Source organism: Hemibagrus wyckioides, linkage group LG26 (genome assembly GCF_019097595.1).
Source record: "Hemibagrus wyckioides isolate EC202008001 linkage group LG26, SWU_Hwy_1.0, whole genome shotgun sequence".
Taxonomy (NCBI): Eukaryota; Metazoa; Chordata; class Actinopteri; order Siluriformes; family Bagridae; genus Hemibagrus; species Hemibagrus wyckioides.
The window spans coordinates 3,233,549-3,249,750 of NC_080735.1; the positions used below are offsets into that span (position 1 = coordinate 3,233,549).

The window sequence follows — 16,202 nt, forward strand, 5'->3', positions numbered from 1 at the left end:
TGGATGGATAAAGAAAAGGCAGCCATGCAGTTAGATCAGACAGATTAGTCTTCCTGTCCTCTTCCGATACTGTAGATAGATTCTTGCTTATCCCTCCACCTCTCTAATGATCTAATACCCTGTCACTCCTTCAGAAAAGGAAACAGATTACAGAACTCTTCGACTACTTCTGCCGCTTATCTCCTGAATTTTCTCTGTTCGGTATCATTGCCGGAAGAGTTATGCTTAAGCTTGAAAGCCTTTTTCTTTGTTTTCTCCCCTGTGGCCTTCTGCAGAACGCAAATTTCATAAGATGTATAATGTGATTGCTCACCAAAACTGATTACAGTTCATGGAATATTCTTGACTATTGCCATTTTGCAGAGGTTTGTTGAGTGGCAGATCTTTCACATGCAGGATTGTTTGTACCATCATTATCGACAACACCTCATTTGCTTGCACATAGTTCACCCTTACTACAAATATAAAAACCTTACTCATCTTCTTCTCTTCTGTTTTCTAGGTAACTGCTTGAATGTTTCACTTTGAGACCACAACATGGACCACCAGGACCTTAACTGATCAGGTTGATCAACGTTCCTCATCATTGCCTTTCTTGACTCAGTGGCCTGTCGCAGAACTTTTAACAGATTCTTTTAACAATGACGTCTGGACCGTTCCTAAAGCTCATCATTTCCATTGGTTCTGACATTTCATGAAGCAACTAAATATGGCTGAACTTGGAGGACTTGGATCAACATTTCCACTGGCAATCCTCTGAATGAGGGTTTAATAAGTCCTCGTCTCTGTCCGATTGAATGTTTCCTTTCAAATGCTGTGAGGTCAAAGGAGAAAGCGGAGGTGTCTTGGTGTTTCTTAAGTGGACACTGCCTGTAGAGACAGTGGAGGACTTTAAGAGGGTTTGTTGGCCCTTGTTGGGTCACATCCCAATTCTTTCCTCAGGCCTTTTAGGCCTTTCTTTCTTCATTCCCCTGTCTCCCCAACTTCCACCATTCGCCCCTCACTGGCCACAGCTGTCCTCCCTCCCCGTTCCCGCCCCCACCAACCCATCCCTTCTCCCCACCCTACCCCTAGCCACCCCACCCCCCACCCTTCCATGGCCACCAGCACAGCTCGAGAGCACCTTCTTGTGGTGCGAAGGCGCAGCCCACACATGCGCTACACACTGGGACCGGAAAACCTGCGCGGAAGTGGTAGCGGTGGACCATCCAGAGGAGGTGCTGCAGCCGAGACAGTGGGTCTACAACGGGCCAACAGTGATACAGACCTGGTCACGTCAGACAGCCGCTCCTCCCTTACTGCATCCACCTATCAGTTCACCCTGGGAAGAGGACAGAACCTCGTCATCTCCTGGGACATCAAGGAGGAGGTGGATGCCACCGACTGGATCGGGCTTTACCACATTGGTGAGGTTTAGTGTACATGGGGATTTGTACCAGTTTTTGGGGCTAGGAGACAGACACTGGGTGTAAAGGATGGGTTAATGAGAAAATGTCATTTTTTTAAGGGAGTTATAAGTAACTACATTAAAACTCACAATTTTGGTCTTTGGTCTTGCAACAAACTATATAAAGAAAGCCTTGTAGCCTGTTTATTAAATTTTTACTCAAGCCATTTAAGGCAGCTAGCACAATAGTCCATTAATACCTTCTCTAAAATCGGATTAGTTTCTTTTGGGTGACACACAGTATATTTTGAGAGAAATCTGTGAAAGGTGAAACGGATTATACCCGTGCGGTGCAGTGAATTCACCAGGGAAGGTGTTGATCTGTCCCTGTTAGTCGGCTGTGATAGTGCAGAGGACAACGGATGCCATGAAAAAAAAAAATCCTGTACTTCAATGCTTCACTGAGCCAGAAATGTGAAAGCAGTGTTTACCGTGTGTGTGTGTGGGAGAGCGAGAGTACGAGTCCTGTATAAAGCCAGTCAGGGGACGTGGGATAACGCTGAGTCAGCAGAATAATGGCTGCCTTGCCTTTTAACCATCACTCTGTTTGACATGTTAGTCACGTTAAAGGTTAAGTGTAATTACTTAGCACTCTTCAGCACTTTAGAGAGCCTATGATTTCCGAGAGTTCTGATTAAAAAGGGTGAAAGGGACACGCGGGCCTTGGTATGAGCAGACACAAGGAACCATAAAGCTCAGTTCAGTAACACAGCCAAATGGGGTATTTATGGCAATATCCGGTAGTATATATATGTGTAGCTGTATAGATGACTAGTGTTTAGCCACATGAGGGTTTCAAAGTCATTACTGATAGAGTACAATACGCTCTTTTCTCCTATCTTGTGCTAATACAACAAATCAACAGTGAAATCTTTATAGATGACCCAGAATTTTTTTATTGATCTGATTTTTAGGCATTTTTAAAAATATGAAACACACAAAAGGAAACACACACACGTTCTTTATTAGGGGGCCAAGCACCAATGGTGTGTAGGCATCCAAATGGAAATGTATGTTTCTTCTTCTTATTATTACTTTTATAATACTTCCTAATGACTACATAATTTTGGTGCGTGTCACTGAAGCAATCTAGCACTACCAACAGGGCATATTAGGCTATGCAGTCACTGATCATTTTAACAGGAACACCAGCTCATTTATGCTGGTAATTAATCAGCTAATCATGTGGCAGCAGCACAATACTTAAAATCATGCAGATGAAGGTGAAGAGTTTGCGTTAATGTCCACATCAAACATAAGAATGGAGGGTGAATGTGATCTCTGTGACAATCACGTAATCGTACCAGGTGGGCTGGTTTGAGTATTTCAGAATCGGCTGATCTTCAGAATGGTGCAAAAAAACAAAAAACATCCTGTGTGTGGAAAAGCCTGCTGATGAGAGACATCAGAGGGGAAATGACCAGACTGTTCTGAGCTGACAGGAAATCTATAGTAACTCAAATGCTCTGTACAACTGCGATGAGCAGAAAAATATCTCGCAACTCTTTGGGCCTTGAGGTTGATGATGGCAGAAAACCATGTCAGACTTCACATCTGTCAGCCAATAACAAGAGTCTGAACCTATCATGAGCACAGGCTCATCCAGTCTAGGCAGTTAAAGACTGGACAAAGAGCAGTTTTTTAATTTGTTAGCTTGAAATCCTCAAAACAGCGTATTGGACATCAACTACAAATGTCATAACCTGAGTCCGTGTTGCATCTCAGTGTGTAGGAGGACTGAAACACATTTTGTGGTAACTCCTGGCTGTGGTCACATTAGTCACCGTAGCGCTTCCCTGTCGTCTGGTTCTGACAGCAGGAGAAAGCCGATCCCTCACGCTCCTACTACAGGCTCCGTGGAAGTATCGATCCGGTCAGGGAAATTCCAGCACAGTCTCTCCCAGAGAAAAGGCTCTCTGTGCCAGTCATTGATCACCACCCCACCCCGTTCCCTGGAGCTACGCTTACAGTCACGCGGCAGCTCCGATTGCTCCTGAGGGAAATGACAGAGAACAGGCTTCGATTCCGGATGCAGTTTCAATGGAGTGGTGTGAGGCGTGTAAGATGGACAGAGGCTTGTCTATGTTTTCATCCTAAACACACTGTTTAATCATTAATAATAGATTAATATTCAGAGGCTGAGATTCTTTCCATCTTCCTTCCTTGCGTCTCATCCGTTCAGTTCCAGGCTCCTGATGTTAGCTAGAGGAAGATGGTGCTAGCTGTTGACTGCAGTTACACTTGCTGTGATTTATTTTTATGTGGTAAAATGACATAGGGTGAATTGTGTCTTGTTGCAGTGTCAGTCCAGTGATATAGACTGAAAGCGTAGATCACACTGGACGAGGCTAATCTGCTCCAGCAAGGGGCAGCTTTCAGTGTACAAGTTACACACTGTTGGTTCAGGGTTGTAGTTGTGCTGATAATAGAATTCCACTATTTCTATGTTTAATACAGTTATTATATACGTCTATAATATGAGTCTCTACAAGCTTTGCACACCTGGATTTGGGCAGTTTCTCTCATTCTTCCTGGCACATCCTGTTCATTCAGATTGGATGCAGATCTTCATGTCTCTCCAGAGATGTTCGGTGTTTTGGTTAGACCAGTCAAGGACATGCATACTTTGGGTGGTGGTTGTTCTGAAAGCTGATGCTTTGAGCCAGTCTGAGGTTTTCTGCAATCTGGAGAAGGTTAATTATATGTCTCTGTCCATGGTGCTGAGCAGCACCGCCAACACCACGCTTCACTCTAGGGATGGTACTAGATATTAGACGAGCTGAAACTGGTTTTCACCAAATGTAGCCTTTATCAGGCCAGGGAGTCCTTTTAGTTCCTGCTGTATGGCTTTTACAGTGGTCATTTGGTTCTTGGTCATCCAATTCTATTCAATTTATTTGTATAGCTCTTTTAACAATGGACACTGTCCTCAAAGCAGCCTTACAGATGTATAGAAACATAGAGAAGTTATAAAGATTAAAGTTAAGTTACTATTTTATCCCTAATGCCTGAGGCGATGATGGTGAGGAAAAACCTTGAGAGGAACCAGGCTCAGAAGGGAACCTCATCCTCATTTGGGTGACACTGGACAGGAAATAATGTAAATGTAAATAATCTCCTTTCTACAACAGCAACCAAGAGCTCTTGAGGAACTAATAGGTCAGTGTAGATTCTGAGTCCATTATAGACTTTTTACTAAAAGTTAATTCCTTCCTGCTGAAAGCTGACCGATGCAATGGCAGTTCAGAGACAGCGTGATAGCCTCCGAGGGGTTCTACTCGGAAGCTATCACCAGAGCAGTCCTCTGGGTCATGGACAGTCCATGCAGATCTATTTAGGGCAGCAGTGAGCACCACCAAGTGACGACGGGTAGAGCGCCTGGATGGATCAGGCAGGTCTGGAAAGAAAAAGTGGTCACACTGGGAGCTCGGGAGTGGGACGTATGGCTCGACAGAGAGAGAAATCTCCCTTATCTCTCTGACCAAGGCCTGTTGGTGCCAAACGTCTTCCATTTCACAACGATGGAGCTTAATCAATGTGAAAGCTGTTTGAAATGGATTTATACCTTCATCCAGATCTACGTCTCGACACAGAGGTTCTGGAGTTCTGGAGACAATTCCAGATAATAAAGAAAACTGGATATACCTGAGCTCAGTTTAGGGTTACGTTAGCCAGAGGTCAATACTGAAAAGAGGTGTGAACTTAATAACATTCTTATTAATTTCCCAATGCGCTACTGTACAAGGCTGGGTTTATTCAGCATCGCAGCTCTGTATTTTACACACACATGTATTATACAATTGCCCTCTATGCAGTATTTATGGAGTGTTAATGTGACACTGTAGTGATCCGCTGGCACAGTGAGCGTTCAGCAAAGACAGACAGATGGGAGTCGGCTGGAGGCGTGTTGGAGCGCCGTGCTGACGGCGAACACACACCCATTCCTCCTCATTAGCGCAAATCTGCTAGTTGTATTTACAGAAATAAAAGTATTGTGTTGTTGTGTCAGTATTTTCCTGTCACAAGCACACCCATCATTGTGTTTTTATCTGTTATGAACCCATTATTTTTTTCCCAGATGAGACATGTCCGGCTAATGTGTGGGACTCGAAGAACCGTGGTGTCAATGGCACGCAGAGGGGACAGATCGTCTGGAGGCTGGAGTCTGGGCCTTATTTCATGGAACGTGAGCGGATTTTATGATTTGAGGCTTTCTAAATGGCTGCGGTGTAAGCGTAATAAAACTCCATTTAAGGTATGTATTTAATCTAGGTATTTTTTACACAGCTGAGACCAAAATCTGCTTCAAGTATTACCATGGAGTGAGTGGAGCTTTAAGAGCGACGACGCCCTGCATCACCGTAAAGAACCCTGGCGTGCTGGTGAGTGTGTGCGTGTGTGTTCATTTGTGCATTTTGAGTTTTTTTGGCATCAGCACTTTGTGATTATCCCTCAGGTCCCACTGTGTTGGGTGAAGGAAACATCACCTGAAAATCTGCTCTTAGCTTCCAGAGCCAGGAAAATACCTGATGAGTATCATATAAAAGTGTTAGAAACCTTCTCAAATCTTACCGAAGTGGAGATTATAAAGAATTCCTCACCAGCTTCTAGAAGGTGGAGTTTCCCAAATTACTAACCATACAAGGCAAAAAAATTTTTCTTTTCTACAAAATGCTTACCAGGATCATTTGTCTTCAGGAATGCGTTAAATGAGCGATTGAAGGAGCTCCGAGCGTCTAGTGCAGTGTGTGTCTAGTGCGGTGTGTGTTGGTCAGTTCCACAGAGAGAGTATCAGATTCACTGGTATGCCGAGAATTTGCCAGCTCCTGCCCCCTGCCCTGAAACGCTTAGATGTGCACTTAAGAGAGATGTACACACAACTGGAGCAAAGTTCTTTCTCTCTCTCTCTCTCTCTCTCACACACACACACACACACACACACACACACACAGTATGATGCTGCAACTGAAAAGCAGCAGTGGCTAAATAATTCAAGATTCAGTTCACAGACATGATTACTGTGTTTGAAGCTGCTGTGTGATTCTGCAGGACTATGAAAGCTGGTTAATTTGATTCATTGAATATTTGATGCAGTGTGGTTTGTGGACATTAACAAAGACAATGCACTGAAACTTTAGGCATTAGCTGACTATTCAAAGTACACACATGAGCGAAGATTTGCCACGCCTCCATTGCTAAGACTGGCATGCACGCCTACTTCACTAGAACTGACGGATAGGAAGGAGATGGCTCTTTCACTAGGATTGACAAGATACATAAGCCTACTTCTCTATGACTGATATGCACAGAGACCACGCCTCCTTCACCAAGACTGACATACAAAAGACACACCTCCTTAACTAGGACTAACAGATACAAAGGACACATCTCCTTTACCAAGACTGACAGATACATAGGACACGCCTCCTTCACTAGGACTAACAGATACAAAGGACATGCCTTCTTCACCAAGACTGACAAACATAGGACACGCCTCCTTTACCAAGACTGACAGATACATAGGACACGCCTGCTTCAGTAGGACTGACGTACAAAGGACACACCTCCTTCACTAGGACTGACAGATACTGTACATGGGACACGCCTCCTTCATCAAGACTGACAGATACATAGGACAATCCTCCTTCACAAAGACTATCAGATATACAGGACATGCCTTTTTCATTAACACTGACAAATACATAGGACATGCCTCCTTCTCTAAGACTGATTTGCACAGAGACCACGCCTCTTTCACCAAGACTGACCAATAAAAAAGACACGCCTCCTTCTCTAGGACTGATGCACAGAGATCACGCCTCCTTCACCAAGACTGGCAGATACATAGGACACGCCTCCTTCTGTAGGACTGATATGCAAGTAGTTCTCTAGGACTGATATGCACAGAGATCACGCCTCCTTCACCAAGACTGACAGATACATACGACACACCTGCTTCACTAAGACTGATGGGTACATAGGACATGCCTCCCTCACCAAGACTGACCAGTACAAAAGACACGCCTCCTTCTCTAGGACTGATATGCACAGAGACCACACCTCCTTCTCTAGGATACTAAAAGACACGCCTCTACAAAAGACATGCCTCTTTCAGTATGAGTGACAGATACATAGGACACGCCTCCTTCTCCAGGACTGATATGCACAGTGACCATGCCTCCTTTACCAAGACTGACAGATACATAGGACACGCCTCCTGCACCATGACTGAGAGATACACAGGATACGCCTCCTTCATTGTGTGAATACTCACACAGAGCCAAAGGAACTTCATTTCTAACATTCATGAATAATATTACAAAGTAATAGTAAAAGAGATGCACACACTATATATTTTTCTGCATGTGCCGTGTTTACAGGTGATTTGTAACTCTTCTGCTAACACGCTATTTTTTTACATGCTGCTTTTGCACAGATGTGGAGTCTGTGCGTTGTATAAATGTGCAAGTACACTGCAGTTGAGTTAAATAATTTAGGAGCATGTACTACATGAACTGTAACCATTTCCTTCCTTCCTCCCTCCCTCTGCCCCTCTGCCCCTCTCTCCTCAGCTCTATACACATCTATCCCCGTGTGTCTTGCGAGCAGCTGGCACAAATTCATTTTATATGAAACGTCTGCGCACTAATCCCGTGATTGTGTTCTGCTGGCACGCAGCCAGGCTGCTGTTATTTATTATGCCGTGTGTCCAGATGCTCCGAGCTTAGCTTAGCGTAGTCTCGCTTTCAGTGTGAAGGGCGATTTCTACGGGTCAACTCTCGATCATGGAGGAAAAAAAACAAGAAAGGGTGTGTTTAGACTCTCTCTCTTTCTCTCTCTCTCTCTCTCTCTCTCTCTCTCTCTCTCTCTGTCTCTCTCTCTCTTTCTCTGTCTCTCTCTCTCTCCCTTCCTCCCTTCTGGATCTAGGCTGGAACAGAAGGACAAGTGGACGGCCAGTCTGTGACCGAGCATTGCCGAAAACTCGTCAGCTTCACATTATCAGGTAGCCAGAAATGTAAAAAATAAAAATTTGATTTTTCGTATAAAAGCTTGCACATTAACACTTCTATGTACATCCTGCATGTCTACACAGCCCCCGTGTGGACAAAGAGTGTCAGTACAAGTTAAAAGCAAACGTGATTGCTTGCACAAATTTAATTTGTGATATTTGGTATAGATTTTTTTTATTATGACATCATCTGTGGCTTTTATTTTGACATTGTTTAAATAAATAGTAAGAAGCTAATTAACTACAAATTTATTTCTGATGTGTTCTGTATGTTCGTCAGTGATACAAAAATTAGGCTTCAGCTTCATGTACAGCTTTTATAATGTGTGTGTGTGTGTGTGTGTTTGTTTGAAAGATATCAGAGCTCAGGGCCTTAAGAAAGGCATGTTCTTCAATCCGGACCCGTATCTGAAGATGAGCATCCAGCCTGGAAAACGTAGCGGCTTCCCTGCCTTCACACACCATGGACAAGAGAGACGAGCTTCTATCATCTCCAACACCACCAACCCTGTGTGGCATGGAGAGGTCTCACACACACGCGCACACACACACACACACACAACATACAAACAGTGTCCATTTCTCATCAATGCACAGACTGAACCTTTGGCCACCCCCACTTACCAATTTATTTAGAGATCATATGCGTATGATGAATAGATGACGAATGAAGACTTCTGTAGATGTGTTTGCTTAAATGACCGCCGTTTCCATTTTTATAACGTTAACCTTGTGCGTCCTCTTGCAGAAATACACCTTCGTCGCACTCATGACTGATGTATTGGAGATTGTGGTGAAGGACAAATTTGCGAAAAGTCGGCCAATCATCAAGCGCTTTTTGGGTCAGCTGACCATACCTGTGCAGAGGCTTCTGGAGAGGCATGCAGCGGGGTTCGTCTAACTACAAATATATTATCTGTGAAAGGATTTGTATTTTTTTTTTTTTTTGCAATTGCTGATGTGTGTGTGTGTGTGTGTGTGTGTGTGTGTGTGTTTGACCAGGGATCAGCCTGTAAGCTATACATTGTGTCGCCGTTTGCCCACAGACCATGTGAGTGGTCAGCTTCAGTTCAGGGTGGAGATCACATCTACTGGACACGAGGGTGAGTAGAAGTGAGCAAGTGGACCCGAACCAACTAAAAGGGTTAAACCAATGGGAGTTAAGAAGGGAAAGGGCTGAACCAATGGGAGTCAACTAAAAGGGTTAAACCAATGGGAATTAAGGAAGGGGGCTAAAACAATGGGAGTCAATTAAAAGGGTTAAACTAATGGAAGTTAAGGAAGAGGTTCTGAACCCATGGGATTCAAATAAAAGGGTAACGCCAATAGGAGGTGAGGGGCTGAACCAATGGGTGTTCATTAAAAGGGTTAAACTAATGGGATTTGGGGGGGGCTGGACCAATGGGAGGCATTTAAAAGGGTTGAACCAATAGGAGTTGGGGAGGGGGGTGAACCAGTGTGAGGAAATGAAAAGTGTTGAACCAATGGGAGTTAAGGAGGGGAGCTGAACCAGTGGGGTTAAGGAAATGGGGCTGAACCAATGGGTGGCAAATAAAAGGGTTAAACCAATGGGAGGTAAGGAGGGGGCGGCTGAACCAACGGGAGTTAAGGAAATGGGGCTGAACCAATGGGAGTCAATTAAAAGGGTTAACCAGTTGGAGTTAAGGAGGGGGGCTGAACCACTTGGAGTTAAGGAAGAGGGGCTGAATCAATGGTAGGCAATTAAAAGGGTTAAACCAATGGGAGTTAAGGAGGGGGGCTGAACCAATGGGAATCAATGAATGAGGCTAAACCAATAGGTGTGAAAGAGTGAGGCTAAAAAATCCAAACAAGTGGGAATTAATCAATGGGTGTGAAAGAATACATCTGGGAGGGCATGATGTAATGGGGTTGAAATAATAGGAGTGAACAAGTGGGGCTGAATGAGTGAGGGTACACCAGAGGGGCTGAATGAGTGAGGGTAAACCAATGGGGCTGAATGAGTGAGGGTAAACCAATGGGGCTAAATTAGTGAGGCTAAACCAATGGGCCTGAAGCAATAGCAGTAAACGAGTGGAGCATAATGAATGGAAGTGTGTTAATGGGGCTAAACAAATGGGGAGTAATTGTGTGAGGCTGAATGAGTAAGAGAATGTAAAAGAGGTAGTGTATGACTGGGACAGAATGTGATGGAATGATAGGGAATGTAGGATTGAGTGTGTGTGTGTGAATGAGTGATGCTGAATAACTGTGAGGTCTGGCAATGACAGCTTGGCAGTGTACTGGTGGGAGGGACTGGGAGGCAGAGAGAGAAAATGAACATGTGGAGATGATTAGGAGCTGGAATGAATGATTGAAGCGTATGATTGACTAAATGTGGGGATAAACACGTGGCAGTGATTACTAATTTGTTTATTATCACTCAATCAGATGTTATGGGCTCACTCCTGGGGGCCTCCTCTGTGAACGGAGACCCGGGAAGTCCCTCTGATGACGAGGACGTGGTCCCTCCGTCCTCCCGCATCCCCAGGACTGCATCTCCAACCTGCTCTGAGGGCTCTCTCCACAACGAAACCTTTAGGACTGATGACGGTCCATTTGAACCTGATGAAGAGCGCAACCTAAGGGACATAGTCGTTGATTCAGGACACACCCAGAGGCAGACCTCTCTCAATGATTATCTGGACACCATTGAGGCTCCGAATGGTCCTGGAGATCGACCTCTGGGTGCGGCATCACCCAAACTGCGTTCTAGCTTCCCCACTGACACGCGGCTTAACACCATGCTGCACATCGACTCGGATGAAGACGAGGAATCGCACATTTCTCAGGGGATGGCTAATGGAGCGTCTGAACAGGAGCAGAGGGAGGTGTCTAAGACAGAGGGGGAGGGGAGTCCCACTGCTAGTGAAGATGCAACGGCTTCACAGTCGGGTAGCAGTACTGCGAAGACCCAAAACGGCGGAGCAGAAGGGGGCCAGGAGGGGGCAGCAGCTAGTGCATCCACCCAATCCCAGTCTGCATCCCTGAATCCTGCAGCTCAAGTGAGTCTTGTACATAGTTGAAATTTTTTAATAAGTAGTAAATTTTATAGCTTGTTTTTTTAACGTCTTATCTTTATTAGCTTGATATCTTGTTAAAATGGTTAAAAAGTTTGTTAAAAAATACTTCCTTTAGGATAAAGATGCTACTACCACTGAGAGCACGAGCGAGGCTGTCTTTGTAGCGAGCGAAGCCACCGTTTCCGAAGCCTCCACATCTAGCTCTGGTATAGCTAGTGCAGAGGGTGGAGCTTCTGCAGGCGACCAACCAGAGCCTGCCGTCTCTCAGGAACAGCCAAACGAAGCCAATGGGCAGGAGGAAAATGAGGAGGTGTGGAGGAGGAGGCAGAGCTTATTAGCATCAGGGGAGGAGTCACAGGCAGAAGGGGCCGAGTCCTCAGGAACACAGAGAACTGATTCAGCGGAAACAGATGGAGAGTTGGGTATGAAATTTCTGTTTATTTCTGTTGGGTTAAATATAATATAGTTGAATGTGATTTAATAGATTTTGGACGTGTTCCTGTAGGAGCCAGCGTTCAGGTGAACGGTCATCAGCCTGTCCGCTCTCTTCCAGCTGTACGGCATGACATCAGCCGCTACCAAAGAGTGGACGAACCGCTACCACCAAGTGAGTGTGTGTGTGTGTATACACAGTAACCTTGGAGAAAACACACTTAATGTGTATTTATATTCATCCAATATAAGAAAGATAGTCATGCTGCAGGTACCTTATAAATTCTATGAGTTTATTACACTTTTGCTTTAAAACACTGATCTGTGTGTGTGTGTGTGTGTGTGTGTGTGTGCACAGACTGGGAGGCCCGCATCGACAGCCATGGGAGAATCTTTTACGTGGATCACGTGAACAGAACCACCACCTGGCAGCGACCCACAGCTCCGGCTGCTCCTCAGGTCCTGCAGAGATCCAATTCCATCCAGCAGATGGAGCAGCTGAACCGCCGGTTAGTGTTTTCTCTCTGTCTCTCTCTCTCTCTCTCCCTCTCTCTCTCTCTCTCTCTCTCTCATTCACACACACACATACACACATTCAGTTGATCACAAAGCACTGAGGAGATTCAAACCAACCCTCACCTTCATGCAGATTTAAATCTTATGATAATATCTTCTCCTCATTCTTTTCACTTTCTCACTCAGGTATCAGAGCATCAGGAGAACAATAACTAATGAACGCACAGAGGAGCAAGCAGCGGAGATGCCCTCAGATGAGACAGACCTGATGCATCACACCATTCCTGGTACGAAATACATGTGTTTCTATAACGCACATATAAATTGTTGTGGTATAAGAGAAATCAAACACATGCGTGTTTGTCGTTGGGTTTGTCGTCCAGAGTACCGCAGGGATGTCGCAGTTGGAGCTACTAACTACTGCTCACGTCTCTCATTGCTGCTGCAGTCTCCCAGCGCCAAATTTCTCACCAGCCCCGACTTCTTCAGTGTGCTTCACTCCAACCCCGTGAGTCCCTCTCTCCTCTCCAGAGATTATGGTAGGGAGGGTAGGTTTGTCCCCACGTGGGCATCTCCACACAGTTTCTCCAACTGTTGCATTGCTGTCTTTTTAATTTTTTTTTACAGGAGTACACGTGTTAAAGGCAACAGAGATCGATAGATCTTAGAGTAAGAAAGATTCAGTTCAATTCAATTTTATCTGTATAGTGCTTTTAACAATGAACATTGTCTCAAAGCAGCATTACAGAACACGGGAAACAAAAACATAGTGTAAAAAGTCCTAGGCATTAGACAAAATCATCCCTAGGAAAAACTCCCTTAGATGGTATGAGGAAGAAACCCTGAGAGGAACGAGACTCTAAAGGGAACCCATCCTCATTTGGGTGACACCAGAGAGTGTGATTATAAATTATTCTAAACACCAGAGAGTTTGATATGAACAATGTCCTTTCTGCAGTTATGTACAGTGTACAGTGTGATGTATAATGTTAGTGTGTGTATTATTTAGGAGGTTGTTGTCGTCCTCGAAGTCCACATAGGGTTGGCAGCATTGTTTTGATATACCCAAATCCTCACGAAGCAGAAACCAGGTGAAGTTGGCCAACTCTGGGTGCCTCAGGATCCTCACAGGGTTGGCCTCTGTCTACTGGAGCTGGCACAATCTCCAGATGCCTCAGGATGGGTAGAAAAAGGAACAGGTGGAAAGGAATTAGCGTAGCTGCTGCTCATAATCTTAGCAGCACTAGATGATATTGTGCATTTGATCAGATGTACTGGAGTACGAAGTTATGGGATGAATTATGTGTATGCCAGGCTAAAGAGATATGTCTTTAATCTACATTTAAACTGGGAGACTGTGTCTGAGCCCCGAACACTGTCAGGAAGACTATTCCAAAGTTTAGGAGCTAAATACAAAAACGCTCTACCCCCTTTTGTAGACTTTAATATTCTGGGAACTACCAGAAGTCCGGAGTTTTGCGATCTTAAAGAGTGTGGTGGATTGTAGTGTGTCAGAAGACTGGTTAGATACTTGGGAACTAAACCATTTAGAGCCTTGTACATATGTAGTACTAGTTTGTAATTAATTCTAAACTTAACAGGTAGCCAGTGTAGGGATGATAATATTGGGGTTATATGATCATATTTTCTTGACCTGGTAAGAACTCTGGCGGCTGCATTCTGGACTAACTGTAGCTTGTTTATTGAAAATGCAGGACAACCACCTAGTAATGCATTACAGTAGTCCAGTCTGGAGGTCATGAACTAGCTTTTCTGCATCAGATATAGATAAAATGTTCCTAAGCTTGGCAATATTTGAATATTTAAAGTTGGAAGAAGGCTGTTTCTGTAATATTGGAAATATGATTTTCAAAGGATAAGTTGCTGTCTAATATTACGCCCAGGTCTTTCACTGTTGAGCTAGTAGTAATAGTACATCCTTCTAGATGCAAGCTGAATTGCTAGAGCTTCTGTGTACTGGTTTTTGGATCAATAAGTAATATCTCTGTCTTACCTGGATTTAGTAATAGAAATTTATTGGTCATCCAATCTTTTATATCTTTAACACACTCAGTTAGTCTAGACAATTTAGATATTTCATCTGGTTTTGATGAGATATATAACTGGGTTTCATCGGCATAACAATGGAAACTAATCCCATGTCTTCTAATGATGTCACCCAATGGAAGCATGTGTACTGAGAACAGCAGAGGTCCTAAAACTGACCCTTGTGGGACCCCGTATTTCACTGGCACTACACTGGACAGTTCTCCATTTAAATCTACAAAATGGTATGGGTCAGACAGGTAGGATCTAAACCATTTTAATGCCTGTCCCTGAATACCTGTGTGATTTTGTAAGCGATCTATGAGAATGTTATGATCTATAGTGTCGAATGCAGCACTAAGATCAAGTAAGACTAATATTGAAATGCAGCCTTGGTCCAAAGCTAAAAACAAGTCATTTGTGATTTTAACTAGTGCAGTTTCTGTACTATGATGGGGCCTGAAACCTGACTGAAATTCTTCAAAGATATTGTTTTCCTGTAGGAAGGAGCGTCATTGAGCTGACACCACCTTTTCTAATATTTTAGATATAAAATTTTAGATGTCAAGTAACGAGAACATTTACGCTTGCCACATGTATGTAAGATGCAAAATAATGTGAATAACGCAAACAACATGCCCACAAACTAGTCCTTGCTAATGGACAGGTTTGTGCGTTGTAGGAGTGATGCAAACCAGAACCTGTGAACCTGTTTGTTTATACAAAGCTTGTGTATATTTGCATACTGTCCTAGACACACATTTCAAACCTTGGATTTTATCTACAGTATATTTAACTTTCTTTCCTTGTGGGGTGGCTCTGGGTTGTTGATCGGAAGATGGGGGTTCAAGCCCCAGCACCACCAAGCTGCCACTGTTGGGCCCTTGAGCAAGGCCCTCAATCCCCATATCCCACCCCCTTACCTCACCCCCCTGCTCCAGGGTCGCTGCATCATGGCTGAGCCTGTGCTCTGACACCAAAATCTCCAAGGATGGGATATGCAAAGAAAGAATTTCACTGTGCAGTAATGTACACTGATCATGCATAATATTATGACCACCTGCCTAATATTGGGTTGGTCGCCCTTTTGCTGCCAAAACAGCCCTGACCCAAACTTCTTCAGCAGTTTGAGCAACAGTAGCTCGTCTGTTAGATCGGATCACACGGGTCAGCCTTCTCTCCCCATGTGCATCAATGAGCCTTGACCGCCCATGACCCTGTCGCCGGTTCACCACTGTTCCTTCCTTGGACCACTTTTGATAGATACTGACAACTGCAGACCGGGAACACCCCACAAGAGCTGCAGTTTTGGAGATGCTCTGATCCAGTGGTCTAGCCATCACAATTTGGCCCTTTTTTTTTGGCCCAAAATTAGGCACCTGTTCACTTGGTGCCTAATATATCCCACCCACTAACAGGTGCCATGATGAGATCATCAGTCTTATTCACTTCACCGGTCAGTGGTCAGAATGTTATGGCTGATCAGTTTATATGGGACAAGTAAAGGCAACTTCCTTTTAAACATCTTAGCCGAAGCGCTCCTCCATGGAATCTGTAGCCTCACAGATCCAGCGCTTCCTCGCTTACAGTTTACAATGCAGTGGGTTCACCTCAGCCATCGATAAGATCTGCAGAAATAATGATTATGAATAACCAAGTTCAATGAATAAGTCATTTATAATCCTGTATTCAGTGCGAGTTTCACAGCCAG

At 44.3% G+C, this 16,202-nt stretch overlaps 1 protein-coding gene across 2 annotated transcripts in view; it reads left to right on the forward strand.

Moving 5' to 3' along the window:
* hecw2b (HECT, C2 and WW domain containing E3 ubiquitin protein ligase 2b) overlaps window positions 1-16,202 on the forward strand; it is a 40,980-nt gene that overhangs the window by 11,840 nt on the left and 12,938 nt on the right. For both annotated transcript variants that reach the window (XM_058380112.1, XM_058380113.1), the window contains exons 2-14: window positions 503-1,406; window positions 5,526-5,633; window positions 5,735-5,829; window positions 8,375-8,450; window positions 8,812-8,981; window positions 9,205-9,347; window positions 9,459-9,559; window positions 10,866-11,479; window positions 11,613-11,919; window positions 12,003-12,104; window positions 12,288-12,438; window positions 12,632-12,732; window positions 12,829-12,953. In XM_058380112.1, the coding sequence (XP_058236095.1) occupies window positions 1,097-1,406; window positions 5,526-5,633; window positions 5,735-5,829; window positions 8,375-8,450; window positions 8,812-8,981; window positions 9,205-9,347; window positions 9,459-9,559; window positions 10,866-11,479; window positions 11,613-11,919; window positions 12,003-12,104; window positions 12,288-12,438; window positions 12,632-12,732; window positions 12,829-12,953 (2,403 nt within the window). In that variant the 5' untranslated portion in view covers window positions 503-1,096. The remainder of the gene's footprint in view (window positions 1-502; window positions 1,407-5,525; window positions 5,634-5,734; window positions 5,830-8,374; window positions 8,451-8,811; window positions 8,982-9,204; window positions 9,348-9,458; window positions 9,560-10,865; window positions 11,480-11,612; window positions 11,920-12,002; window positions 12,105-12,287; window positions 12,439-12,631; window positions 12,733-12,828; window positions 12,954-16,202) is intronic.